Consider the following 25,364-nt stretch of genomic DNA (forward strand, 5'->3'; position numbering starts at 1 on the left):
GAACGTCAAATATTTTAATCTCCGATATATCCTAAAAATAATCTTCATTCTATCAAACGTTGCATTACGTATAAAAAATAGTTAAATTAAATATAATGTAAATCTCTCTTATTTTTCTCTCTCAAATTTAGAAAATATACAAACTTGATTGTATCAAAATATAACGTAAATATACATAAAATATTAGTCGATACAATTTACTAATAGCAACGATGTTTGAAAGTTAAGAATTTCTCACACGATCAATGACGCGCTCTTGTAAACGGCGCGAATTAAAAGTTGCCGAGTACGCGTGGTGCGCGCGCGCGCGTGCGCGCACACACACACACACACAAGCATGCTAGCTGCGTGCATAAATCAACGTCGAAACAGCGTAAAGTATTATTAATTATTTGAGCATTCATGCAGCTGTATCGTGTTCCATCGCGCGATGATATTTCTGGCGAAACATACAAATGTGCACGGATTGCAAAACAGAAGTTTAATTTGTATAGTCTGCAGTATATTCGCGTGTCTAAACTCTTTCTCTCGCACAACCAGGATTTTCTCAGCGATTAATCATTAATTCAAATGAAATTTTTGACGACGTATTAAATCTTGATTCAAAATAAATATCGTTTGATTCAAATCGAGAGAATGACATCATAAAATAAAATATCGAATACCGCGCGTCTCTGATACAATAATTATTTATCGTTTCCAATAACAATGACGCGTTTAATGATACTCAATTATTGTCGAAAATGTAATCTTTCGCAAATATATGTTTAATGGTCGGTACTGTCGGTAGTACGCGTGTATCGAATCGTGGGTCAGCTGTGGCTAAGCCATTTTTCGCGAAAATTTTCCCAGACTTATCTTCGCAACGAAAACCGCAACGGACCGGCGTAATTGACAAGCCTTGTAGTTGGCGCGGCGCGTGGCCTTTCATCGTCTTAAGTGTCGCGGCGAACTTGGACAGGACGCGTTCTCTCGTGGACAGCGGAAGTCCATCCCGAGTGTCGTCACTCGGTGCAAGCTGCAAATCACGCAACAGTCGCGACGGCCGGTGTGCTTGGCAATAACGACGACGGTTATATTAATAAATTCTCCTGTCGATGCTATTTCCACGCTTCTAATACGATCGATGGACGGACGCATCGTCGATCCGTCGTTCGCCGCGCGCGAGGAAGGATCGCCGTGTGTCGATGCCACGCCGTGTCTCCGCCTATTATCGCGATTATGCACGTACCAATAATTTCGTCCAAACGCGTCATTCTCTCGCTAAGTCCCTAAACACCGCGCCGCCGCAAAGCGCATGTAACTCGGCTAAAAATATAGGGACACGTACACGCACGTTGTAAACGTCACGTGTAGCGTGCGGGTAAAAGCCTCCCGAGAAGACTCGCCTTACAGATTAACAATAAGTGTAATTCGTATATTTAACGCGAAATAATACGAGTGCGGGAGTCGCTATTTCAATATTTATATTTAATTTGGCATTTATTACGTTGCATCCTCTCGTGTCTGAAATGTTTCACCATACCACGACACACCTTCTGAAATAATATACGTATACGTACATATAGTACCTAGGTATACCGATCCGCGTTCGCGCGTTCGCCTCTTCAGTAAAAATACAAAATACCCAAGTAGGATTATTTAAAAAATTAAAATTACGTATTACACATTTTCGAGTGAATATTTCAAGCATCGGCATTCTCTACGTCTTATGTAATTTCAATTTTTAACATTATTTTCGCATCGTTATTACATTATTTGCAAGTTAATATGCGCCGATTATATATCAATCGTTTCGTAAGTAAAGAACCGCATCGCTGCCGATGTGTTTCGAGTTTCGAGCCTGTGTCGAAATTAAGCCTAGAATTTTCCTAAAATAAATTTCCGCGAAACACCGCCGCCTCCTCTCTCTTATCTCACGCATATGTGAAGAGCCGAATGACAGTGACAAATTAAACACGAATCGTACAAGATGACGGCAGAATTCGCGAGAAGCAATCGAGATATATCATATGTATTGCTTTGTGTCTTCCAGTCGCAAAAATAATGTCAGCGATATGCCAGGTACAATATTGATTTCCTTTTTTTTTTTTTTTTTTTTTTTTTAAATTAATGCAATAAACAGCAAAAGCCTCTATGTATGATGCAATGCTCGTTCCGTATTCCCTGCGTAATCTTAAATTAAAGAATGAAGAGACAGATGCGACGGTGCATTAAAAAAAAGAGAATATTAATTAAAATTTTCTTGAATTCTGAAAAAAATGGATTTATCAATTTGTTACCTCGCGACGCGCCGACGGTCTGGAAATAATGATGGAAATCATCGAGCGCTCTCTCTTTAGCGATACAAAGTAGACGGAAGACGCAAAGCGTAATGTTTTGCGGATGTCACTCGTAAATATTGCGCGAATCATTAGCGAGTTAGCGCGCAATGTATTAGGTTCGAAAGATTGAATCGCGCAAAAAAATCGGCGCAAAACAATTTAATAATTCAATTAATCCGGATGCATCGTCGACCAACGAATGCAGGCACGTGATAACAAATAATGGACCACTCTGGTGTCCGTTTGGCAAAGACGATGCGCCGTATATACAGATACACGCGTAACATCGCGCGTGCACGTTGCGATTCGCCGAATGACGCAAAATGCGCGGATTATTTCGTCGCGTCGCGACGCGACGATTTTATTTCGAGCCGTGTCGCGCATTTCGAATCCGTTCTCGCGCGTTTTCCTCTCGCGGTATCTCTCCCTCGAACGCTGTGTCTCGAGATTATCCCTTGAACGCCTCAATCGGGAATCTCGAAGCAGCACGAGCAAATTCAGTCGGACGCTCCTAAGAACGCATCAAGTAAAGGTTTAACTTGATACAAGTACTACATAAGTAAATCAATCACCGTAATTAATTCAGTTGCAGCAAATACCTGTTTTATTCGGTCATCGAGATACGTATTCGCAACCTTTTTACCGGCGCTAGTTGGATCGTCCCTTTTACAGATTGTGAGACTCGGCGCACTGAAATCCCTTACAGGGACAGAGAATTCGCATCGATCGATGTAAATTCCCGTTATGTACGAGTATAATGATCGCATGAATTTGCGAGCACACGTGAGAGATATCGCGTGTGTACGTAACGTACGTACGTACGTACATACATGAGAAATGGCGCAGCACGTCGTAGTACAGGATACTATATAGCGCACTAACATGTGCGGTGGCTGTGTAAACATTGTAAACACAGATCGTGCCACGCAGCGGTTCTCACGTCGAGAGTCCATATGTATGTATATACGTACGCATATGTTGCGTGCCTCGTTACGTTAATCCGCAGATGTGCGTTCGCCGCCGCGCCGCGCCGCGCCGCGTCGGTTTAACGAGACGCTAAGAAATGTCGCCGCGACGATCGTTAAGTAAATTTCGTTGCCGTCGTCCATTACGCCACACACGTATCACCGTTACGCGCCGCCTGCGCGCCTGTGCGCGCGCTAATCGCAAAGAGCTGCTCCGAGTATTCTAGGAGTTTGTAACGCGTAACGTCCGAGACAAAAACAATCGAAACATTACGGAGGAACAGTTATTAAACAACTTATTGTTTCATCTTCGTGCGCGCGTTGATACGTTATAAAAATTATCGATATCCCATACAGATCGTATATATCGTCAATACGATCGCACAACCGTCGTCGTCAGAATGATATATGTTAATTGCGCGAGACTTTGTAACGTAGCGAGATTCCGCACGTCAGAAACAAACGCGTGCAAATACCGGACGATACAGCGTTCAAAGCAATCAGTGCAACGTAAATTTTAATTTCGCAAAAATTAACACAAGGGAATATAACTATACGTATACGAGCGATATGTATTACAGTTGCGCGAGTTATCGACAACTGCGCTCAAAATTTTAACGTAGGACGGTGCGTTGAGATAACACGAACGCGAGATAAAGCGCGCACGAAGCGTCTCGACGTCAAACGGTGCGCGTTCTCGTTTCCATCTCGGTCGAATTAACGCAATTTGCAATTTAATTTATCCGTGTTTAGAAACGAACGAATTCTACGCGACGCAACTTTGAAGATCGGCCCGGGGATTCCTTCTTACGATAATTCGCGGCGCGGTGGGAAGGTCGATGAGTAAGTGAGTTACCTTCCTTCGCGAGTGCGCAAAGATGAAGCCCGCGTCTCGTTTCGCGCAGCGGGGAAATATACAACGCGACGTGCAACGCAAATAAGCTGTGGCTGACTCACCGGAGGATAATCAAAGTCTGGGGAAGACGAGACTTCCAGGACATAGTCCATTCTGCTCTGGTTCGCCGGATCCCCCAGCGTAACGGGCGGCGTTAACGTACTCATCGCACTGGTTATCGTCTGCAAAAGAAACAACGCGTCTCTCTCTCTCTCTCTCTCTTTCTCTCATTTTTCATCGCTCTCCTCTAAAGAAAATATTGATTATCTTCTCGAAAAATGTTTTCGCTAGATATAAATGTTAGGTAGTCTAAATATTCTGTAAAATAAATCACTATATCTTTCATCTATAATATCCTCGCTAGAATCGTTTTTATTTTTATCGTAGTTACCGATTCGTCGCAATCGTCGTCACACCGTTAATTACTTCGCAAGACGTGCATATGCGAGAACCGAGAAATCATTGGAGGTAGCGCCATTTGCGTCAACGCAGTGTACGGAAGTGATTGCATTTTGCCTGGAGGGCAAAAGCTTGACGATGTAAATCGGTGACAACGCTCTCGCAGCTATACATTTGATATCCCGAATTTGCGCGTGTCACGTAACGGTTATGTCGCGTGTTATTTCGAGCGCGATAATTTATGATTTATACGTACGTATATGTCTAGTATACAATTTCGTTCGGGAACAAACGCAAAATCCATGATGCACGAACATTAACGAAACGTCGACTATCGAGCGCGTCATCACCGAACAAAAAAGGGTACGAAGTAAAAGAGAGAATGGATCGATAAATTATAATTTCCAACTAAATCTGCTCGCAAAATTACACAACCTCTCTCTCCCTTTTGATTTTAATTCTCGCGTAATAGATATTGACGTTTCACGCGAAAGAATAGAGGAAAGGCGATATGTACTTACTAAAATGGCGTCCCTAATATTCTTCTTAATATCTTCAATCTTTTGCCGCTTTTCCCTGTGAACACAAAGGTACGTCGAACGTTAACGTTGTTAGAAACCCGGCGCCACGTCGTTGTCGAACCGCGTAATTAAACGTGACTAACGGTACGTCAACCAACCATCGACTAACGATCAACAATGCGCATCGTACAGACGTACAGTAACGTAAGAGTAGGTCGAGCAGTCGACCCGCGGCAATAACGCGCGAGTCACGAGCCGAATGAAACGATAGCGCGGACCGTGCGTTCTTTTATCGGTATTTCCGGACCACGTCGATAATTTTAGCGCGGCCAACTACCACGCGTTTAAAAGAACTCGCAGGAGAACTCTCACGGCCGATCAATAATGCGTATTTCTGGAACCGTCTGTTTTCAAAGATTCCGGTCGAAGAGGCAAACTCTCTCGTTCAAAAGACATTCTCTATAGAAACTGAAAGAACGTCGACATTCAAGAAATTAAGGACTCGTCGCGGGGCGCAAAGTAAGTAAACAAGTAAAAAAAAACTTGGGGTACTCAATCGGTAGAGATTGAGAAAGAAGTTATCGCGAAATGTAGAAATAAGAGGCTCCAATTTTCCGCTCCGTTATCAACGTTTAAAACGGGTGGAAAACAGTACGAGTACACATATGAGTCACGTGGTTTATTTACCTTAACATCATCGTATTCGATTGCCTCTGATTCTCTACCCGCGTAGCAAATATCCTATTTCGGCAATATACATATAAATGTATTTTCACAGCGACGCAAAAGCTCAGAGATAAACAACTTTGGTTTAACTTCGGCTTTCGTTAGTACGCGTTCTATCGCGAACGTAAAAATTGAAAAGTATATCTACCGCTGACGTCCGTGTAAAATAAATTAAAAAAAAGGACATTACGAAATATCGACGCGTGCGACCAATGCTCCTCAAAGACGAGAGATCTCCGTTCTATCGCGGATCAGCGAAAGACCGAGGAAACCAAGTGAAATAAAATATCCTACGTAAGATATCGTAAATTAGCAGTCTAGAAAAATAGGCGCGTGAAAAATGGAAAAAAGAGAGATAATCGCGCGTATCGAGGAAGTAGAGAAATCATGCGGAACACCGATGAACAAAAGAAGATTAAACGCTCTTCTCGTTTCAACGAAGCGAGAAGAGAGCGTCGAACGATATAAAATAAGGTCATCTCTGGAAAAAAAAATGCATTTCGAAGATATCGTACAATCGCGCAGAGAAAAGTGAAGATACGTGGCGCGAATAGATAACCCGCGGTGAATGGATCGCATAATTCGCATATTTGGAAAATAATAAAGGAAGTAGTAATATAATGGATCCGTATCAGGCACGCGTCGATATCGCTGACACAGCGGCCTGAAACCGGTCACGAATCATTCGCGGAACGCGCGTTAAAAAATTAATCGCGCGCTACAATTTGCGTTTCGATCTCTCGCGGACGATTCTCGAGATACGATTTAAGTAACAAAAAAAAAAGAAACGAACGAAGCTACGTTTCGTGATTCGCCTTCTCGGAAACCGTCTCGAGATTCGAGACTCGACACTCGAGACTCGAGCTAAACCGTTTCGCAGCGAAAGAAGATGCTCCGGCAAAATTCAACGAACGTACCTCGAGGCGCACGGTGGCCTCGCGTTTCGCAAACGGCTCGCGTGAGTACGATCGTATTCCGCCGACATTTAATCGTAATGCGAGCCTCGCGATGAAAAGCCTCGCGGAAACAAAGGAGAGATTACGGCCCTCCTTTAATGGGTTAACGACACATCGCCGGATTAGAATGGACAGGGCCGGGGAATTTAAGCGAACGAAAGCCAATCGATGAGACGCGGCCGGGGCCGGACCGCGCGTGGCCCCCCTTTTTTTCTTTTTTTTTCCTTCAAGTAAAACTTACGCTTCGCTGAAACCATTGACGTGCAGTATCCTCATCTGTTTGACGATCGTGCTTTTGCCGGACTCTCCCGCTCCTGAAACAGGGCGAAAATCATCGTGACGTTAATCTCCCCGCTCCCCGGCGTCGTTGCCGCCGCGGGCCGCGGTGCTGCGCGGTGCTTGCCAGCCACTCCGCGCGCGACGTACCTACTTAATACAGCTAATACGCGATACGCGCGCGAAAGAATATCTCCCGTCGTCCAACGTCGCCCGACGCCGGTCACAAAAATTGAGATTTCATCAGCCGTACAGCGCGTACAACGGTTATCGATCGCCCGCGATAAGGCATCCGCGGGTTCAACGATACGTCGCGCGACGAGAGTGCGCGTTTACGCGCCATTTTCGCGGCTCGCGGGGAAATCCGCTCCGACGTCATTTTAAATTCATTTCAGAGCTCGGCTCTAAAATAAACCGAGATGATTTTCGGACGTACGGGATCACGATGACCTAGATCGCAATGGGGTTAAATTAAACCACCCCCTTTGACGCCTCCCTCGCAAACCAGCCGCGAGCGAAACGCCTGCAAGCTTTTTAACTTTCCGCGATTTAACGTACGTATATATATACGTTCAAAGCTCACGATTTCACATCACCATTATTTTCGTATTCTCGATACTCCCACGCGCATATATATATATAACGCTACTCATATCTGCTCATTTTATATAACATTTGGCTCAACTCGCGCGTTCAAACGTTAAATATTCGCGCGCCCGACGTTAAACTCCGAGAACGTCTCGTTCAGTTAAGAACTCGCTAATCAAGTGAGCGATAAGTCGACGAAAGTTTACGCTCGCCATCTTCCACGTCTCTCAGGAGCATTACGCGCGTCCCCGATATAAGCCTGATTAAGTAAGTCGCGAGAAATAAAGTTTCGCAAGTATTACGAGGAACAAGAGCCGTTGCCGTTGTATCTATTCGCAACGTTTACGCCGTTGGACTCGTTTACGTTTACGTACGTCCGCAGATACGCACAACGACCACGTATCCGCGGATGGACGCGTTCGATCGTTCATTTTGGCTTTGGATATTTTTTTCCCGAAGATTCCCGCGGACGCGACGACGCGAGCGGGGGATCCACGCGGCCGCGCGCAGAGCCGTAACGACGCGCGAGGAGGAAACGCGACGGCGACAGCTGTCGCTCCGTCCGTCGCCCGCGCCGCCGCCGCGCCGTCGCCACCGCCGCGTCGACGGCGAGGATGACGACGACGACGACGACGCGCATTCGCATCGACGTGGAACGACGACCTACGTAAACGGCGGATAACGGGAAGGCGAACGTGGACGCGCGCCGGGAAACAGGCACGCCGCGTCAATGTTTTTCGCGCGAACGCATGTACCGGCACAGAAAGGACAAACACGCGAAATAGAAGAGAGAGAAGTCCGATCGCGAGAAAAACGTTCCTTTCAAAACCAAACGGCATTCCGAAACGCAACGTACGTTGAGATACGTACTCGCTACAAATATGAGTCAAAGTTTTTTACAGACGCGATCGTGTCGCGATCCAATAACGTACATCGGAGATACGGGAAGCGGAAGAGAGAGGTTTTTATCGGTTCAGTTTATCCGTCGGAAAAAGTTTCGCGGAGAGAGGCGGAACGCGTATACGGAGCGATATACGTATACGGACGAAACAAAATCTGAAGCGATAAAAATATATCGCGAAAAAAATATTGCTCTCCGAAACAACGGAAAATATACGTTCGACGGCAACGTAAATCGCTGGAACGCGCGAATTTGATCAAACGTACTAAAAAGATATCGCGACTCTCGCTCGAATCATCGAAGAGGAGAAAAGAGGGATCTATCCTAGCTCGTATAAGACACGGCGCGTAACGATATAATGAAAGCGCAAAAGCAGAATTTTAAATTACAGCCAGGAGACAAGAGGACAGAAGAGAGAGAGAGAGAGAGAGAGAGAGAGGGGGGAGAAGAGAACGGTGAAAGAGACGAGGATCGGAAGCGACGAAAAGGGTACAAACCCTAGAAACACGAGGCGGCCGGTGGATATATCGGTGGGTGCCCGTGCTCGTACGACGATCGATAAAATTGACGTACGCGCCAGCGAACATCGCGACAGCGGCCGACCGGACGGCTGGTCGGCTCCGGGCTCTCTTTGTCCGAAACCGACGGACGGCCCGCGGGCCCTGTCCGATTCCGATACCCCGTGGCCCACCTCGACGAAAAATCTCGACGCGCCTCCCCACGTCCCGCGAGAGATTGAAAAGCGGTTTCAATCGTAGGAGGAGCGCTAAAATTTTCTGTAGATTCGTAGATGGAAACCCGTGGCCCGCGGCACCGCGCACCGCGCACTGGCCGGATCGTACGCGGGAGAGAGAGAGAGAGAGAGAGAGAGAGAGACTCACCGAGGAGGAGCAGCCTGTGGGTAGCCCGGTAGACCTGCTTGTCCTTCTGGAGCTGTCTGGTGATGGCGTCGGACCGTCTCTTCTGATTTTTGCTTTCATCCTGACTGTTTTTGCTCTGGCTGCCGAAACACCCCATGACACACCACGGGAAGGATACGCGCGGCTCGCCCTCACCGTTTCTCCCGTTGGCCTTGGCGTTGGCGTTGACGTTAACGTTGGCGTCTAGCGTCGCGGAAGCGCGGGACCCGTCGGCCTCGCGGGTCGCGTAGACGGCGGTGGCGGTGGCGGAGTTGAGCGAGAGGTAGGACGCGCGGGAGACGGATGGGGACGGACGACGACGGCTCGCGATCGCGCGATCGCCGGCACCGGCGGCTGCTGCCGCCGCGACGACCTCGTCGTCGTCCTCGTCCTCGTCCTCGTCGTCGTCGTCGCCGTCGTCGTCGTTGTTCACGGCAGCGCCGCCGCCCGCGCCGCCGCTACCGCTGCCGCTGCGGGTCCGCCGCCGCGGTTCGAAAAGCGCCCCGAATCCCGCCGCCGCGGTACGAGCGCTACACTCGCTCCCGTTCCGCGAATCCCGCCGTCCGCCGTCCTCCGGTTCCGCCGTTCCGTTCGTCACGGTCTCGCTCGCCCGCGCCCGCGCGCGCTTCCACCCCGATCGACGTCTCTCCTCTCTCGTTCTCGCTGAAACTATTCTCGCTCTATTTCTCGCTCCTCTCTTCGGCTCCTTCCCTTCGATCTTCTTTCTCGCGTTCACTCGGCGACGACGGCGACGGGCGACGGCGACGACCGAGCCGTTCGTCCGTCTCTCGCGTCTCGCGTACGCGTCTCTACGCGTTCGACCGTTCGACGTCCGACTCCCGGCTCCCGGCGCGGCGCGGCGCGGCACTCACGGTCTCGCGTCACGAGCACGAGCACGAGCACGAGCACGAGCACACTTGACGTTGACGGCTGCATCCACTGCCACCCGCGGAACCACAACCACCACGACCACCGCGCACCATGGACTCGGCGCTCCGCTCGCCGGGCGACCGAGGACTGAGAGAGCGAAGAGTGAAGAGTGTCCCTGTGCCTGTGCCTGTGTCACGCTCGCTCTCCCTCCCTCCCTCTCTCTCGCGCTCGCGGTGCGCGGTGCGTCGCGCGCCGAGCCGACCAACCTCTCTCGCCTCGCCTCGCCTCGCTCGCTCGCGTCGAAGCGAGAGAGAGAGAGAGCGCGAGCGAGCGGGGGGGACGGGGCCGTCGCGAACGTCTCGGTCGGCGGTCGGCGGGGAGCCGACGGCGCGGGGCCCGACGTCTCCGGCCGGCCGCTCTCCGACTCCGACTCCGCGTGCCCAGCCGACGGCGCGTGGCGCGCGTGGTGGGGTGCGACGACTACGGCGACGACGACGTCGGGACGCCGGAGTTACCCCGCGATCGCGATCCGCGTACCGCTCGCGCGGTGGCGGCGCCGAGCCGCGAAGAGGCCACCCGCGCCTAGGAAAAACCCGGTCTGCGACCACGGATATAGCGGAAAGACACGGCGCGCGTTACGCGTAAAACGCGCGACCTCGCCTCGTCTCGTCTCGTTTCTTCGACTTGGACGCGAACCAGATCGGATCGGAGATTCCGAACTCTTCTTCTCCACCTCTTCTCCTCGCTCTCGTACCGCGAGATAGATCTTATCCAGAGGAAAACTGTTCTCGGTTCCTTTTTTCCCCCGAAAGTTCGCCTTCCGGGCTCTTCCGCTTCCTTCGCCCCCGCGGATCCTCCGCCGCCGCCGCGCCGCCGCGAGCTTCTCGTCGACGTCGACGATCACGGCGAGCAGCAGCAGCGGCACCAGCACCCTCTCGTCACCCGCGCTTCCTCCCCGAGCTCGCGCCCCTGAGCCCCGAGCCTGAGGATCGAGGAAACTCGCGGACTCGCGGCCGAAACGTTCGAGTTCGAGTTCGAGACGAGGCGTTCCTCGTTCCTCGCAGCTAGGCCATCGGCGCGACGGCCAGGTGTGCGCGCGGGACTCGAGGTGCCCGAGAGAATCCTCGGCGCGCTGTCTCAGCCTCGAACTCGAACCGACGTTGTCAGGCTTTGCGGGAAAGCCACGTATCTAAAAGTAAATAAATCTAAATCTGGAGTCCCGCGACGCTTCGTCGCGAAAACCCCGAAACGAGAGTTTCGACGCGTAGTATCCCCAGGTAATAAAAATCTAGGAGGCCGCGTCACGATCGACCGGAAAACGCGCGAGCGCTCGTCCGGGCTATCGAAGCGTGCGGGTGCCGTCTGCCGTCGACGACCCTTCGGCCAACCATCGGCCGTTCGATCGCGTTCGCGCGCCTTTCGTCGAAACTTTCCCAGCGGCGTATAAAATAAAAATTGAAAAAATAAGGTGCGCGCGCGGCTGGAGCCGTCCACGGCCTCGAGCTCGTCGCGTTAACGAAACCCGCGTACCAGCAACGTTAGATTTTTCTTCTCTCTAACGTTTCCCGCCGTACTTTACGTACGGTACGCCGCGAGCTGCGAGCTGCGAGCTGCGAGGTCGTGATAACCGGAAGAAAAAGAAACGAGAGAAAGAAGACTTCATTTTTTAAGCACGCGGCGTTCTCGCGCGATACTCGTGCCGTACGCGCGCGCTTCCCGAAATAAGCCGTCGGGTCGTCGGCGTCGTTGACGAAACGTTCGCCCAACCGCGAACTACGAAAAGCTCCGTATATGTAATGCGGCGACGCACGGTAAGGAGCGCGATAGGGCAACGATACGAACGAAAGGTCTAATTGTGTGCGTTCGCGTTTATTCTCGAATGAGGAACGCGCGTCAAGGTTTCGACGCGTAACAAAGCGAATGCGTTATCGATAAATTAAATAAAACGTAACGCAAAGCTCTCTACCGTAACGTACGATGCGTATACCCATTCTGACATTGCTATATTTTTTTTCCATTTATTATACGCAGCGAAACAACGTGTATCTCGTACGCGGTAAGCGGTTGAAAGAAAATGTTCTTTCTCGGTTATATTTTCATATACGCGTGCGTACGACGACGTAAAATGCTGCAACATCGGCGACACGCGTGTGCGTTTAATCGCTTTTTTGTGCCGTTTAGATCAAAGATCGTTTACGCTCCACCGGCTACCGCGTTCTCCGTCTCCGACGCGACGCCGGTGGTACGTCACTGACGCGGCTGCAACTTGGAAGGCTCGCGTTCGGAAAACGCTCTTCGCGTACATCCGTGATCTTTTTCAACGACGTTGAAGCGAACATATTTCCAAGACGTCCGCTTCGCGTTTCGATCGAGCGAGCCAGACTTAACGCCACGCCGCGCGTTCTTCGCGTGGAGCTCGTCGCGGTCTACGGCTCGGCGGAACCCGTCTTCGGCGACGCTTCCGTGGCGTTTTCGTCCGCTAGCAGAGCCGTTAGATCTAGATCTTGGATATTTACGGCTTCGGTATCGCGACTGGAACCTCCTGAGAGAAAACAAAAAAATAATATATATATATAACGATACACGGAAACGCGTTAGTCATAGGCCTAGTTTACACCGATCACTCGATACGCGTATTAAATAGTAAGTAACTGGTAAATAAGTTTGATTATTGGCTGATCGGTTCAAATATACTATTTGATACGCGTATCGAGAGATCGGTGTAAACTAGGCCATTGGAAACGTCAACGCGCCGACGCGACGTTGTCTCAACGCTACCTGAATGCGCGATAAAGAGATTCTTGAGAAACCCAAGCTCCTTGGTAAGCATTTTAATTTTCTCCTCCAACAATTCGTTCTCCGTTTTCAGCTGCGTTACTCTTTCCAAGGTTTGTTGCGTGCGTAATTTACTCTTCACTCTGGATCGTTTTACAGCCTGTGAAACAGCGGAGCGAACGACGATGGTACGCGCATTACGCGTGTGCGAATAACGTGCGGGCGTTACGTGGAAAAAACTGATAGATTACCTGGTTATTCCGATCCCGCCTCTTTCGATAATCCTCGTCGCCCTCGTCCTCCATTTGCTTCTTTCGTTTACCGTTTTCTTTATTTTTCGGCGCCATCTAACGTAGCGTGCTAAAACACGGATAAGGTTAGTTTCGCAACTCTTCAGCTGCGCGACGCACCGTGTATTCTGTCGCTACCGCGAGATCTTCTTTCCACGCGCGGTTTAAACCGGTTTAAACCTGCGTGGCGGAACGCGCGTGCTCCCTACGAGTGGATGCTAGATGCGTGCGACGCGCGACGAATATTGACATCGATGTTTCGGGCGTTTCAACGTCCGGCTGATCGTAACGCGTAACGCCAAACGCCACGCCGTACCGCCATTTATTCCGCGTATCTGGCTCACGGGAATGCGCGGCGCGCGATAACGCGCACGTGAAATCGACGTCGTCCGTCGTCGACTTGTTTACCTCGCGGTGGAACGGATGAATAAACGTACGATAGAGAGCGAGCGAGCGCGGAGCACGTAGCGCGCTCTCTCTCTCTCTCAGGGTCAATGTTTTCAGCATACGCGACGAGTACTCCAGACTCCAGCGCGTGCTCCAAATCCCATGGCGAATTTAAATACCCAAACAACCGTACGAAATACGTACGCTGCGCGAACGATGCTCCTCTCCTTACGTCGCGCATAACGAACGCCGCGCCATCGTGACTCGTGACTCGAAACGATGGCTTTCGCAACGCGTGGACCTAACCTAGAAACTTGGCTCGTATCGTAATACACGCGTTTGATCGAACATATACCCATATTGTATGCCCAGAGAAAGAGAGGGCGACAAAGACGAACCCGATGGTCCGCGGCCCGATCGGAAACGGAGCGACGTACGTACGCGTACGGGTGTACACGCGCGGGGCACGTGGCTCTCCTTCGCGCTTATTCTTCCATCTACTTACTCCCTCGAACTCGAACTCTCACCTCTCGTCGAGTCCCTGAACCAACTCGTTCGCTTCGACGCAATCCTCGGATAGCGATACGGAATCGTCACGCGTCCTTCGGCATCGACGCCGACCGCCGACCCATTCGGATAGGTCGCGGGATGACGCAACGCGCAACCGAATCTCTGCAACTGCAAACTGCAACCTGCAACCTGCAACTTTTGCAAGTGCAGAGTGCAGTGCCGGGCCGGGGCCGGGGGCAAACGGGATGCGTGGCGTCCTCCGGCTGCGCGACCAACAACTACGTTGCATCGCGATGGCCGACGACGTCGCGTTACCCCGAGAATTTGAGGGTCGGCGGTCGCCGGTCGCGCAACGTCCCGAAATACTTACAACTTACAACTCCTTTATCTTACAAGTTTCAAGTCCGACACACGTGTGCGTCGCAGAATCAAACGTCAAAGTTCGCGGCGTTGTTTTGGAAACGTAACGGTGGATTATATCGCAGGAATGATCTCACGCGCGGTTAAAAAAACGTACACATTTTCCTCATATAAATTTATTGTATCTTCGATAGCGCCGCCGAGCACTCGCAAACCCTGTGAACGCTTACTCCGTACACGTTCGTACCGTCAAAGACGCGCTCTTTCGAATTCCGAGACGTCGGCGGGGAACGGGGGAACCGCTATCCGGAATCGGAATATTTTTAAACAGCGATGACGGACCGATACTCGTCGAGCGTCTCGCGTCTCGCGTCACTCGCTCTCGGAGCCGCTTTCGCCGCTCGCGCTAGCGGACCCGCTACCGCTACCGGTACCGGATCTCGATCTCGACCGTGACCTGGACTTGGACCGCGAGTTCGACCGAGATCTCGACGGTGACTTCGCGGGCGTTCCCGAGCGCGATCTCGATCTCGACGCGTTCCTCGCGCGAGGACTGCCGGACCGAGATCGTGCGTTACCGCGCGCGTTGGACGGCGAACGCGACCGAGAACGCGAGCGCGATCGAGACGGTGATTTAGATTTGGATGGCGAACGTGAGCGTGAACGTGACCGCGAACGCGCGCTCGACCTCGACCTCGACCTCGACCTCGACCTCGACCTCGACCTCGATTTGGATCTTGATCTCGAGTCGGCGTTGGAACGAGACCGCGAGCGGGATCGCGATTTTCCGCTGGATGCTCGCGACGATACCCGCGAGGACGCCCGCGAGGACGCTCTCGACGAGGCACGAGAATCTCCCTCGTTCTCCGCTTCGGAACCTACGAACAACGTTTCCAGTTAGCGGGCAAATTTTCAGAGCGATGTACAACGATAGCCCGTCCTCTCTATTATCGGTGAACGTACAAAGCGAACCTTTGACAGCCGTATCTTTTCGGTCTGTCTTTTCCTCTCGTCGAGTAGTCTCTTGCTCCCGCTCCCGCTCCCGCTCCTCCTCCTCCTCTTCCTCCTCTTCGTCCTCGTCTTCCTCTCCCGGCGGCTCCAATTGTTTCTCTCGATATCTCTGCATTCTGAATTCGTTGGCGTTCAGCGGTCTGTGACGCACTATCAGGCGCGTGTTGTTTGGCTGCTGTCCGACCTTCTGGCGCCGTTTGCTCAGTCGCACGCGCGTCTCCAGTTCGTTGTAGTAAACCTGCGGTACACGAGAGGATCAGCGCGACCAATATCACGGAATCGTACAACGCGCGATACGGTGATACACGAGCGCGCCGATATACGCACCCCGTCTTGTCTCATCGCGAGGAAATAATTCTCCTCGTATCCCTTGGAAGCTTTGCTCTTCACGTTCCAATTGTATTCTCTCGCCATTTTGTATTCGTATTCTTCCTCATCGGCGTACGCGATACCAGCGGTCGAGTCCCGTCGGCGCTTCTCCAACGTTTCTTCCAACGGCAAAAAGTAAGCTACGAATTGCTCGCCGCTCTCGTCCATCACACCTCTGCGAGAGAAACATTGTTTTAAACGCGAAAATCCAAGTTACGTTGATCGCTTTCCTTCCACGTTGCGTAACGCAAACGTATCGCGAGAGCTTACCGTATCATAGCTTGCGACATTTCTTCGATCTGCGCGGGTACAGACCGACCAGTTGGCGCGGGATCGGAATCGAATATGACTTGCGCGCATGGATATTTCCACAACTGTAAAAATTTATAAAAAGATGACGATACGCTACGACGAGATATCGTTTACGCACAGCACGCTCGGCACGAGTACCTTGAAGTCTGGATATACCGGTAATATTTCCGTAGGTACTACGTTCGGTTTGCCGTAGTGTCTTTCAATCGGCTTTTCGTTGTCTTCGAAGGTCTTTTCTATAGCTTTTATTTGACTGTCGCGATCCATGTACAACGTTTCCTCCTGATCGAAAATACGTGACGTTTGTCGTTTAAAAAATGTAAAAATAATACATAGCGCGGAAGGCAGGGTCGTACCTTGAAGTTCTTCTTGATACTGTAACCAACTTTAGCTTCAACCTTGTCCGCCGTTTGCGGCTGGAATCTGGTACTTTCCGTGGAAATATATTCCGTACGTCGTAACCAAGAAACACTCCTGGCGTGATGTCGGGACCGTTTGGAGTCCTGTGGCGTAAGAACGTCTTCCTCCAGCAACTTTTCATCCGCTGGATCTAATTGAGCGTTCGGATCACCCGCGTACGTGTCTTTGTTTATCAAATCGATCTCCACGCCTAAATCGTGTTCCGTCAGTACTTCGTACTTGTAGTTGCGCTCCAACGAAGTCGGATTATACTGAATAAACCTGCGTTACGGACATCGCAAATCATTATTATTATTATTATTATTAAAGGCAAAAAGACGCGAGCGCAGCGACAGTTTGGCGGTTTGACATCTGATCGCTCACCTGGTCGGTTCGAAGGGATACGTTATAAATTTCGGGTCAAACGGAATATCTGGCAGAGCGTTGCAATATTTAACTCTGCATATGAGCTCGGACCTGAAAAAGCGCTGTGTAGTTGTATTCGTTTATGGATCAACCGTGGTGCGCGCGTTTATTTACCGTTTCTCCGCTGGTCTCGCCGCGCGTTTGTCCCTGTCAGCTTGATTGCCGTTGGTTTGTATGGTAGGTGCCATTTTATCGCGTCGCGAACTCGCCGATCTAACAACGATCAACGACAGACGTCGAGGCTCATAACTCGCGACGCGATACAAAAGCCATCGCGAATCACGACCGAGCGTCGCATAACCGCGTTGATACCGTGTAGTGTACGTCACGCGCGGTCCACGCAGAGGCCATATTGCCCGATCGCAGCCGAAGCCGAAGCCGAAGGCCGAAGGAATCGAAAGATGGGAAGGGAGTGCCGCTTTTCTCGCGCATGCGCGAGAAAATGAAATAACAAATTGGCATAAATCGCAAATTTGATTACGTTTCAAACTCAAACGCGTCTTAAGGAGGCATGTAAATACAGGGGTGCTTGGAATATCCTTTTCTGTTTTCGTACAACGACTTTTATATTTCATAGCTTCTCTCTGCTCACGCGCAAGCGCGAAACTTTGCGAAACTTACGTGTGAACAAATGCTACCGTAGAATATTTTTATACGATGTAAATAATAAATTATAATAAAATGTATAAGTACTTAATGTAAAATAATATTAAAAACTAATACGTATTTCAAATCGAAACAAGAATTTTTCCAAGTACTGTAAATCAAGAAACTTCCACGTCTTAAATTTTGTATTTGGGACGTTATGAAATGCGAACTGCACGATCAAGGCCGCGAAATCAAAAGACTTGTTAATTCGAGACGTATCGAGACGACCTGCGTCGGAGACCGCATCGATACCCTCGGAATCGGAGACTCCATTATTGATTGAACACGCGCGGAAAACTTTAGCGACTCTTCTCTTCGTCAAACTTGTTCAACTCTTTGACAACTCTTTTCGTGACGTTGCTCGTATTCGTGCGACGCCGACGTCGTCGCGGCCTAATTTCTCGCGCGCTCCTCGCGCGCAGGCGTTTCCGTCGCCGCGTTATTGATTCGAATGCGCAAAACCTCGAGCGGCATTCTCAGAAATGCGGACGTCGTTGATCGCGCGAGAGAAAAGGGCTTCTACCTATCCTCTGCGTTCTCGTTTTCGGGCGTTTTCCGCAGGTCTGCAGGTCTGGATAAGCTGCGCCGCCAGGTGAGGCCCGGAAGACATGGTTGGGCCCAATGTTTCCTCGTGACTCGTGACTAACCGTCCCGGAGGGTGGAACGATCGCCACGCGAGGCGAGGCGAGGCGAGGCGCATCCTTCGGAACGCCTTCCGAATCCGAACGCGAGCGCACAAATACAGAACTCGCGACGCTGCGCAAGGTAAAAGGCGACGCGAAAGTGCGGGGGATATGGATATTCGCTGGAAATAACTGGAATGCGATGGAGTTCGGCGTTAAAAGTCAGATGTTGAAAGTGAGGCGAGAAGATGTTATATATAAATATAAAACAAAATAAACGAGGACGACGCGGATCACCTCGATGCTCGATCGACGAATATAGTTTATAATTATCGAACAAGAGTATTACCGTGTTCTGCCGAATAGCTTGCAACGTCTCGCTACGCGTGACTTTTCAATCTTCGATCTTCAATCTTGTCTTGTCGCAAAACTCAATCCCACGATAAGCGTGATTGCGCGTAATCCTTACAGGTGTATCCCGTGAGCCCTGTGGCAGGGCCCGGCGCGGCACGATCGGTATGGGAACCGAGTCCGGATCCCGACATGGTCGGGCATCTACCGAACACGCCGATATCCGCTCATCAGAATCGTGGTTCCGGCAAGGATACGCGGCAGAGGAATCGTCCCGACGACAACGTCTACGCGGACGAGGCTACCACTGGCCAGAGCCCCACCGATGAGACGAAGCGGATCTTCGAGTTGCTCAGAGCTGGGTGAGAATTTCGGAAAGAGAATTACGTCGCGTAAAACTGAAACGCTTGAAAAATTCGATGACGTAGACACGGAGGGATCGTTCGTATGTGTCGCAGTGAAATCGAGGCGGTCGAGGAACTGGTCGAGAAGAACGGACTGAGCGTGCTTAGCGCGAGAGACGAATGGGGATACACGCCTGCCCATTGGGCTGCCTTGGATGGCACGGTCCAAGTTAGTTTCGAGAGACGTATTGTCATTAAAAAATCGTCGTTTCTTAAAATTATTTAAGCACCCTAGAAGACGTGAAACTTGTGTCTTTCTCAAACAGGTCATGAGATATTTGATAGAACGTAGCGGACCCGTCGATCTACCGTGCCTCGGCACGCAAGGACCCAGGCCGATACACTGGGCCTGTCGGAAAGGCCACGGTGCGATAGTGCACGTATTGTTGAAGGTAGATAGGAAGATAGGATTGCAACGTCCAAAGAGAATGCAAAACGTTCTCGCACCTCTATCGTCGCGTTTCCATTTTTCTCAGGCGGGAGTCGCGGTCAACGCAGCTGATTTTAAGGGTTTAACGCCTCTGATGACCGCCTGCGTGTTCGGCAAATTTGCGACGGCCGCCTTCTTGCTGGGATCCGGCGCGCAGGGACACTTGACCGACATAAACGGTGACACCGCGTTGCATTGGGCTGCGTACAAAGGACACGCCGAGCTGATCAAGCTGTTGATGTACAGCGGAGTGGACCTGCGGAAACCTGATTACTTTGGTTCGACGCCGCTTCATCTGGCCTGCCTGTCTGGCAACGTCAGCTGCGTGCGGATCCTCTGCGAAAAGAGCAAGATCGAGCTTGAACCGCGAGACAAAAACGGCAAGACACCGTTGCAGCTGGCCAAGAGTCATCGCCACTCGGAGATCGTGCGGATTCTGCAGGCGGAACGGAAGCGCCGCGCCAGATGGATACCGCCCATCAACGAGCTATGGTTCGCGCTCGATTTTTCTAAACGAAGAACGGAACGTTCCCCTCTCTCTCTCAAAATGTTAAAAATCTATGTGCTGTTTGCTTTCCGAAGGGCGCTGTTGTTCGGCGGAGCGGGCAACAGCAAAGGACCGTTGCTGTTGTTCGTGATATCCGTCCTGCTATGGGGATACCCAATGTACCTGTTCAAGTGCATTCCACTAACGTGGAATCTCTTACGAGGCAGTCATTATTGCTTCATTTACTGGAACATCCTCATGTGGATTTCGTGGATCGTGGCTAATAGAAGAGACCCCGGTTATGTGCCGCAAAACAGCGATACTTATTACAGGGCGATAAAACAGGTATCGCGCGTGATATCTATAAAATAATTATTACGTATCGCGTTTACGTCCCGCGTTGTTTTAGATTCCGTACTTTGACAAATGGAAGAAACGGAATGTCTTATTATCGCGATTGTGTCACAGCTGCAGATGTTTCAGGCCCCTCCGGGCTAAACATTGTAGAATTTGCAACAGATGCGTTACATATTTCGATCATCACTGTCCATTTATATACAACTGCGTTGGCCTACGGAACAGGTATACGGATCGATACCGACATGCATATACGTGCACATACCTTTATCGTATCGCTTAATTTTTTACAATTCTCCTATTTGTTTTCAGAATGTGGTTCTTCCTGTTCGTTATGTGCGTGGCGATAAATTGCTCTTTCACGTTATATTTCGCCTGTTATTGCATCGCACGCGAGGGAATTCAACTCTTGTATGTTCTCGGTGTATTGGAGGCTCTCGTCTTTTGCGGACTCGGCTGGATTCTAACGTGTACCTCGGTAGATAACAACGCATTTACGTGCGTCGTCAGATTTTTTATGTACAAACTTTCTATCGTTATTTCTTTTCAATAGGTCCTACATGCGTGTATGAATTTGACTACCAACGAAATGTTCAATTATAAGAGGTACTCGTATTTGAGGGATAAGAAGGGCAAATACTTGAATCCCTTTAGTCGAGGACCCGTGCTTAATTTCATCGAATTTCTCCTCTGTCCGCCGAATCGTCAAACGAACGATCTTCAGCATTATCATATTCTTTCTGAGGACGTCATATAATTGTATAAATCTCCGAATAATCTATTTCACGCACTCTCTCTCTCTCTCTCTCTCTCGCACAGAGAAGCGTCAAGCGCGATCACTACGTAACAACGATACATTATTTTTTCAAATTACGTGTACATTTGCACATAAATATTATTACCACTTGTGTGAAAGATTCTTATATTTCACAGTTTAGATCGCGCGACATTTTGCTGCCAGGGCACAAACTTGCAAAGATGTAGTCGAGAGTTTTATATAAGTTAATGTTTCAATAAATATATTATAAACGTGTGAGTTTCACAATTTATTAAATGTATTATAGTTTAGTCACATTAGTCACATGGAGGTTAATATAAAATACTGATGGCATAATAGAGATAAAAAATCTTACTATACGTATAAAATATATTACGACAGATTAGTTATATTGTCAGATGCTTTTGGAGTTAATTAAATTATTGTAAAAATAGATCGTCAACATGATTAACGGTGATGTCATTTCTACCTATGCGATTTTCGTTTCGGGATAAATACGTTCTTAAAAAATGTAAAAAAAAAAAACTGCGTATACATATATATATATAAAATTTAAAATGTTTCTTTGGTAAAATATACTACTGTTCTCTATATTATTAAAATGCGCAATGGAAAATTACGATCTAGAGAGAGAGAAAAATCTCAACCTATATCGTATATCAATATATGCACAAAATATATAAAAATCGTTACTTATGAACAAAGATCAACGGCTTAATATGCCTATGAAAAATTAATATACGGATGCAAATCGTATGGTAACAGACGGGCACGGACTTACAATTTTTACTTTAACTCGTAGCAAAAGTCATAATTTGGTGGTGGTTCGGGAATCGCGGGTGGATCTTGCGGGATATCGATCCCTTCGGCGTCTAAAAGTCTTAACTTAATATCCATGGATAGTAAAGTCTCCAAGTCATTTTCAGCCTCTTTACTAGTCATTCTATTTCCTGAAAGAAAGGAAAAAGCAAATAAAAAAAAAAAAAATTACTCGCACACGGATCGCTTGTAAATGTAAGCGGAATATGCGGACGCACCGAGTAAAGCGTTGATGCCGTCAGTCCAATAATCGAAAACTTGCTCGTCAGGAGCAACGAAATCGAGACTAGATACTTCAACGGAGTCCAAGGCCAAGGAAAACGCCAACTGATGCGTAGTTTTTCGCCTTTGCAAATCTTTCATATGCGGACAATCTCTGCCGGTCAGTAATCCTCGAATCTCGACTACCGCTAACTTCGTAGGAAGTTCGTCTATTGTCGGCACCGATTTCTCGTCGCAGTCTCCATAGTGAAAGACTTTGTGATTCGGCGATAAGCGGACGTACCAAAATTTATCTTTGATCCGCTAAAAATATCGAGATTCTTGTTAGAACGTTCATAATTTATATACGTAACACCGAACGTATCTTATGTCAAAATGATACATACTTGTCCTCTGGCACTGTATTTCATGAATCTAGTACCCTGCACCAAAAATCCTAATCGTTGCTGCTGAATCAGCTCTAAGATTTCTGGAGTAATCTGTTCTCTAAGTTCAACAATTGGCCTCGCGTGGCTTTCCCATTCTTCCCTGTTTGTCCTTTCCTGTTGCCAGAGGTTGGTGATTGTCGAATAGGGCAGCTGTTGTAACTTGTTTTTGAACTTGTCCAGTCCCGTGGGCTTGCATTGAAGCGCCCTAGTAATCTGCTCGCGTACAACGGAGAAGACTTTGACAAAATCTTCCGTAGTTGCTCTCATTTCCTTCCACGTCTTATTCAACAGAACTATGCAGACACAGTAAAACTCTTCGAAGGGATGATCGTGCGTAAAGAACATTGGATGATAAGACTGACCCTGTTCGCTGGGAGCTTCGCCAATACGTAATACCTAATTAATATTCGTCCATTTTATATGTGCATTATTAAACGTATAATTCGAAGTTTGTGAAAATCCATCTCACCTCGCAAAGCAATTTAACAAGTTCCACACTCGTTCTGCCGAAAGGACATTCGTGCTCGTCCGCTCTGCACGAATTCTCGAGAACGACCTTCGCGTAAGCTTCGGTATGATTACGCGCAAAGTATACCATACAATCCAATGCGAGCATCCCTGGTGGAGTCTCGGTAAAGTCAAGAGCAGGATTGATGTCGTACTTGAAACCCAATTTCTTGTAATCCTTGGCGAAAAGTCCTTGCTTGCGAGCGGTTACGTCACTACTATTCGCACCTTCCGTATCGAAGGCGATTCTTCGAAGTTCCTTAATTTTGTCATGCGCGTCTTGATCCTGTGGATCCATCTTCGTCATCATTCGTTGTTCCAAAAGACTCAACATTAGCGTCTGCAGCACATAGAGTTGATGGGCCATTTCTGCCCCGACCTGTGAAAGCGGGATGTTTTTTAGAAAAACGATAAAAACAAAAGTTTATCGGCTGGAAATAACTCGCTAACGATTATACAGATACACCACGGAAAACAAAACTTTTGTTTTGGCCTAATATTTGAGATACGAAACACGTACCATTTATATGAAAATAAATAAACATTTTTTTTCTTTCAACTCACAACAGATATTCGTTTCGATCGAGCTTTATGTGTATACAATAAACAACGTAATAACCCATTTTAGTCTGCAAAACCCAGTAAAGTTAGACAGGTTGTTCAAATTTTTTTAAATCACGTAAATTCTTCGATCATAACGACAAAGGTAAGCGTAACTCTAGTAAAAATTCTATATCGATACGTTACGTACGCGTTGCATACCTGTCCAGTAGACTGTATGACATTTGTCAAGAACACGTTCCTGACTTGTTTAGACTGTAACGTAGCAGAAACTGCTCGTCTTTTGTGCAGATCAGCCTTTAGAAACAGTGCATTTATCAAAGCTATCGCATTTTGTTGAATTTGCGGATTCATGCACTGCAAATGCATTACAAGATTAGGAAAAGTAACTTCTTTTTCCACTTGTCCATATTTCCCTGTTGAATTTAGGACTATATTCTCTAAAATACTTAGAGAAGCTTCGACTATACTGGTGTCCTGAGTTACCGCGTGATTATTCACGTAGCTCGCCACTTTATTGATAAAGGGCGTTTCCAATATATCCCACGATACAATTCCATGGTCCATCAATTCCACGAACGATCGAAGGGACGGCGCAAGCGTGTTTCCCTTATATTTTCCACCTTCCACCTAACGGAGCATTTGTTACGTAAAAACGATATATATAAACGCGTGACAAAAGTCATACGCTATATTCTCGTACGAAAGGCTTTCATACCTGTGAAATAATTAATGCCAATCCTTTCTTGTTAATAAATTCCAACGCAAAAGTCACGTCCACGCTGAGCGTGCTCAGCTTCCGTAGAGCCACTACTTTCTCTTCTACCGTTCCATTGTTAAGCTTAGCCAAAATATCGCTCGCCGTTTTCGAGGGTGAAAACTCCAGTCTGAGAATACTGCCGTTCTTCACCTCGTTTCTATTTTTCTCGGTAATGTAATTCTGATTGTTATTTTCCGAAAATTGCAAAGAGTATGACTCCGCGTCGGACAAGCCCCATCCGTTACACAATTCCTAAAATTAAAGCACGTTCTATTATCTTTCCTTCTTATACGGGATACTTCTCTGAAATACAATGAAATACAATGATATATAACTGGAAAGAGGGGTAATTCCTCGTGCGGAAATAAGTAACATAGGGTAAAATTTCTTCGTGGGACGCTTGGTTTCTAAACAAAATTTTCAGAATTGGACGATTACGTCAGATGCACCCTGTATACCGCACAAGTACCAAATTACGATGTCGCATGAAACATCGTGATGAAATTATATTAGCGTTATAGCAGTAGTACAATAAAATTGACCGCACCTGAATAATTCCGGCCAAAGGTTGCTTCTGATTGAACTCGATGAGCTGCGGCACCTGATCGGTCATTTGGACGGCGATTTTCACGATGTTCGAATCCTTCTGGACCGGCATTTTGATCGCCTGCGTGTACATAAAAGGAATAAGAACGAGTTCCTTCGCAGACGCGCGACAACGATGTTTCGCGCACGCCGGTGACGCCGGTCCAGTTTGTTTACAATCCGCTGGCGAGTTTTGACGTCTCCGCCGTCACAACGCGATCCCGACCCGAGACGTGCACTGTGCA

General features: G+C 48.6%; 5 protein-coding genes and 1 long non-coding RNA gene across 12 annotated transcripts in view; 1 reads left to right on the top strand and 5 right to left on the bottom strand.

Moving 5' to 3' along the window:
* Positions 1 to 10,314, bottom strand: part of Galphas (G protein alpha s subunit) — a 31,483-nt gene extending 21,169 nt beyond the window's left edge. The window contains exons 1-4 of the mRNA XM_077399312.1: positions 9,433 to 10,314; positions 7,028 to 7,100; positions 5,105 to 5,159; positions 4,247 to 4,366 (exon numbers count right to left, since the gene is read on the bottom strand). Coding sequence (XP_077255438.1) covers positions 4,247 to 4,366; positions 5,105 to 5,159; positions 7,028 to 7,100; positions 9,433 to 9,568 — 384 coding nt within the window. The 5' untranslated portion in view covers positions 9,569 to 10,314. The remainder of the gene's footprint in view (positions 1 to 4,246; positions 4,367 to 5,104; positions 5,160 to 7,027; positions 7,101 to 9,432) is intronic.
* LOC143893676 (uncharacterized) lies at positions 2,077 to 4,239 on the bottom strand. Its single transcript, XR_013255881.1, has 2 exons — positions 2,924 to 4,239; positions 2,077 to 2,835 (listed from the first exon to the last, which is right to left on the bottom strand). It is a non-coding gene; the product is annotated as an uncharacterized LOC143893676 (long non-coding RNA).
* Positions 5,606 to 21,492, top strand: Patsas (palmitoyltransferase Patsas). 5 transcript variants are annotated; one of them, XM_077399295.1, is made up of 10 exons: positions 13,803 to 13,818; positions 18,369 to 18,665; positions 18,902 to 19,143; positions 19,210 to 19,354; positions 19,452 to 19,577; positions 19,662 to 20,107; positions 20,198 to 20,447; positions 20,512 to 20,684; positions 20,772 to 20,937; positions 21,013 to 21,492. In XM_077399295.1, the coding sequence occupies exons 2-10, from the start codon at positions 18,633 to 18,635 to the stop codon at positions 21,214 to 21,216; spliced, it is 1,785 nt and encodes a 594-aa protein (XP_077255421.1). In that variant the 5' UTR covers positions 13,803 to 13,818; positions 18,369 to 18,632; the 3' UTR covers positions 21,217 to 21,492. The 5 variants fall into 5 exon arrangements, with proteins under 5 accessions (XP_077255425.1, XP_077255421.1, XP_077255422.1 ...); XM_077399299.1 differs by lacking the exons at positions 13,803 to 13,818; positions 18,369 to 18,665 and adding an exon at positions 5,606 to 5,623; XM_077399296.1 differs by lacking the exon at positions 13,803 to 13,818 and having other exon boundaries at positions 18,278 to 18,665; positions 19,240 to 19,354.
* On the bottom strand, positions 12,307 to 14,442 carry Irbp18 (Inverted repeat binding protein 18 kDa). Of its 2 annotated transcripts, none has more exons than XM_077399323.1 (4): positions 14,300 to 14,442; positions 13,347 to 13,455; positions 13,099 to 13,255; positions 12,307 to 12,862 (listed from the first exon to the last, which is right to left on the bottom strand). In XM_077399323.1, exons 2-4 carry the CDS (start codon positions 13,440 to 13,442, stop codon positions 12,747 to 12,749), a joined length of 369 nt encoding a protein of 122 aa, XP_077255449.1. In that variant the 5' UTR covers positions 13,443 to 13,455; positions 14,300 to 14,442; the 3' UTR covers positions 12,307 to 12,746. The 2 variants fall into 2 exon arrangements, with proteins under 2 accessions (XP_077255449.1, XP_077255448.1); XM_077399322.1 differs by lacking the exon at positions 14,300 to 14,442 and adding an exon at positions 13,977 to 14,028 and having other exon boundaries at positions 13,099 to 13,238.
* Atms (RNA polymerase II-associated factor 1-like protein antimeros) lies at positions 14,803 to 17,829 on the bottom strand. 2 transcript variants are annotated; one of them, XM_077399279.1, is made up of 8 exons: positions 17,274 to 17,829; positions 17,118 to 17,210; positions 16,691 to 17,015; positions 16,473 to 16,616; positions 16,293 to 16,396; positions 15,981 to 16,197; positions 15,606 to 15,891; positions 14,803 to 15,520 (listed from the first exon to the last, which is right to left on the bottom strand). In XM_077399279.1, exons 1-8 carry the CDS (start codon positions 17,732 to 17,734, stop codon positions 15,015 to 15,017), a joined length of 2,136 nt encoding a protein of 711 aa, XP_077255405.1. In that variant the 5' UTR covers positions 17,735 to 17,829; the 3' UTR covers positions 14,803 to 15,014. The 2 variants fall into 2 exon arrangements, with proteins under 2 accessions (XP_077255405.1, XP_077255406.1); XM_077399280.1 differs by having other exon boundaries at positions 15,615 to 15,891; positions 17,274 to 17,825.
* Ced-12 (engulfment and cell motility Ced-12) lies at positions 21,493 to 25,357 on the bottom strand. The gene is made up of 7 exons (XM_077399278.1): positions 25,082 to 25,357; positions 24,493 to 24,786; positions 23,976 to 24,404; positions 23,176 to 23,592; positions 22,665 to 23,102; positions 22,275 to 22,581; positions 21,493 to 22,187 (listed from the first exon to the last, which is right to left on the bottom strand). The coding sequence occupies exons 1-7, from the start codon at positions 25,211 to 25,213 to the stop codon at positions 22,024 to 22,026; spliced, it is 2,181 nt and encodes a 726-aa protein (XP_077255404.1). The 5' UTR covers positions 25,214 to 25,357; the 3' UTR covers positions 21,493 to 22,023.
* Positions 25,358 to 25,364: the final 7 nt, after the last annotated feature.

This window comes from Temnothorax americanus, unplaced genomic scaffold, assembly GCF_048541705.1.
Source record: "Temnothorax americanus isolate GAGA-0224 unplaced genomic scaffold, ASM4854170v1 Scaffold124, whole genome shotgun sequence".
NCBI classification, from domain to species: domain Eukaryota; kingdom Metazoa; phylum Arthropoda; class Insecta; order Hymenoptera; family Formicidae; genus Temnothorax; species Temnothorax americanus.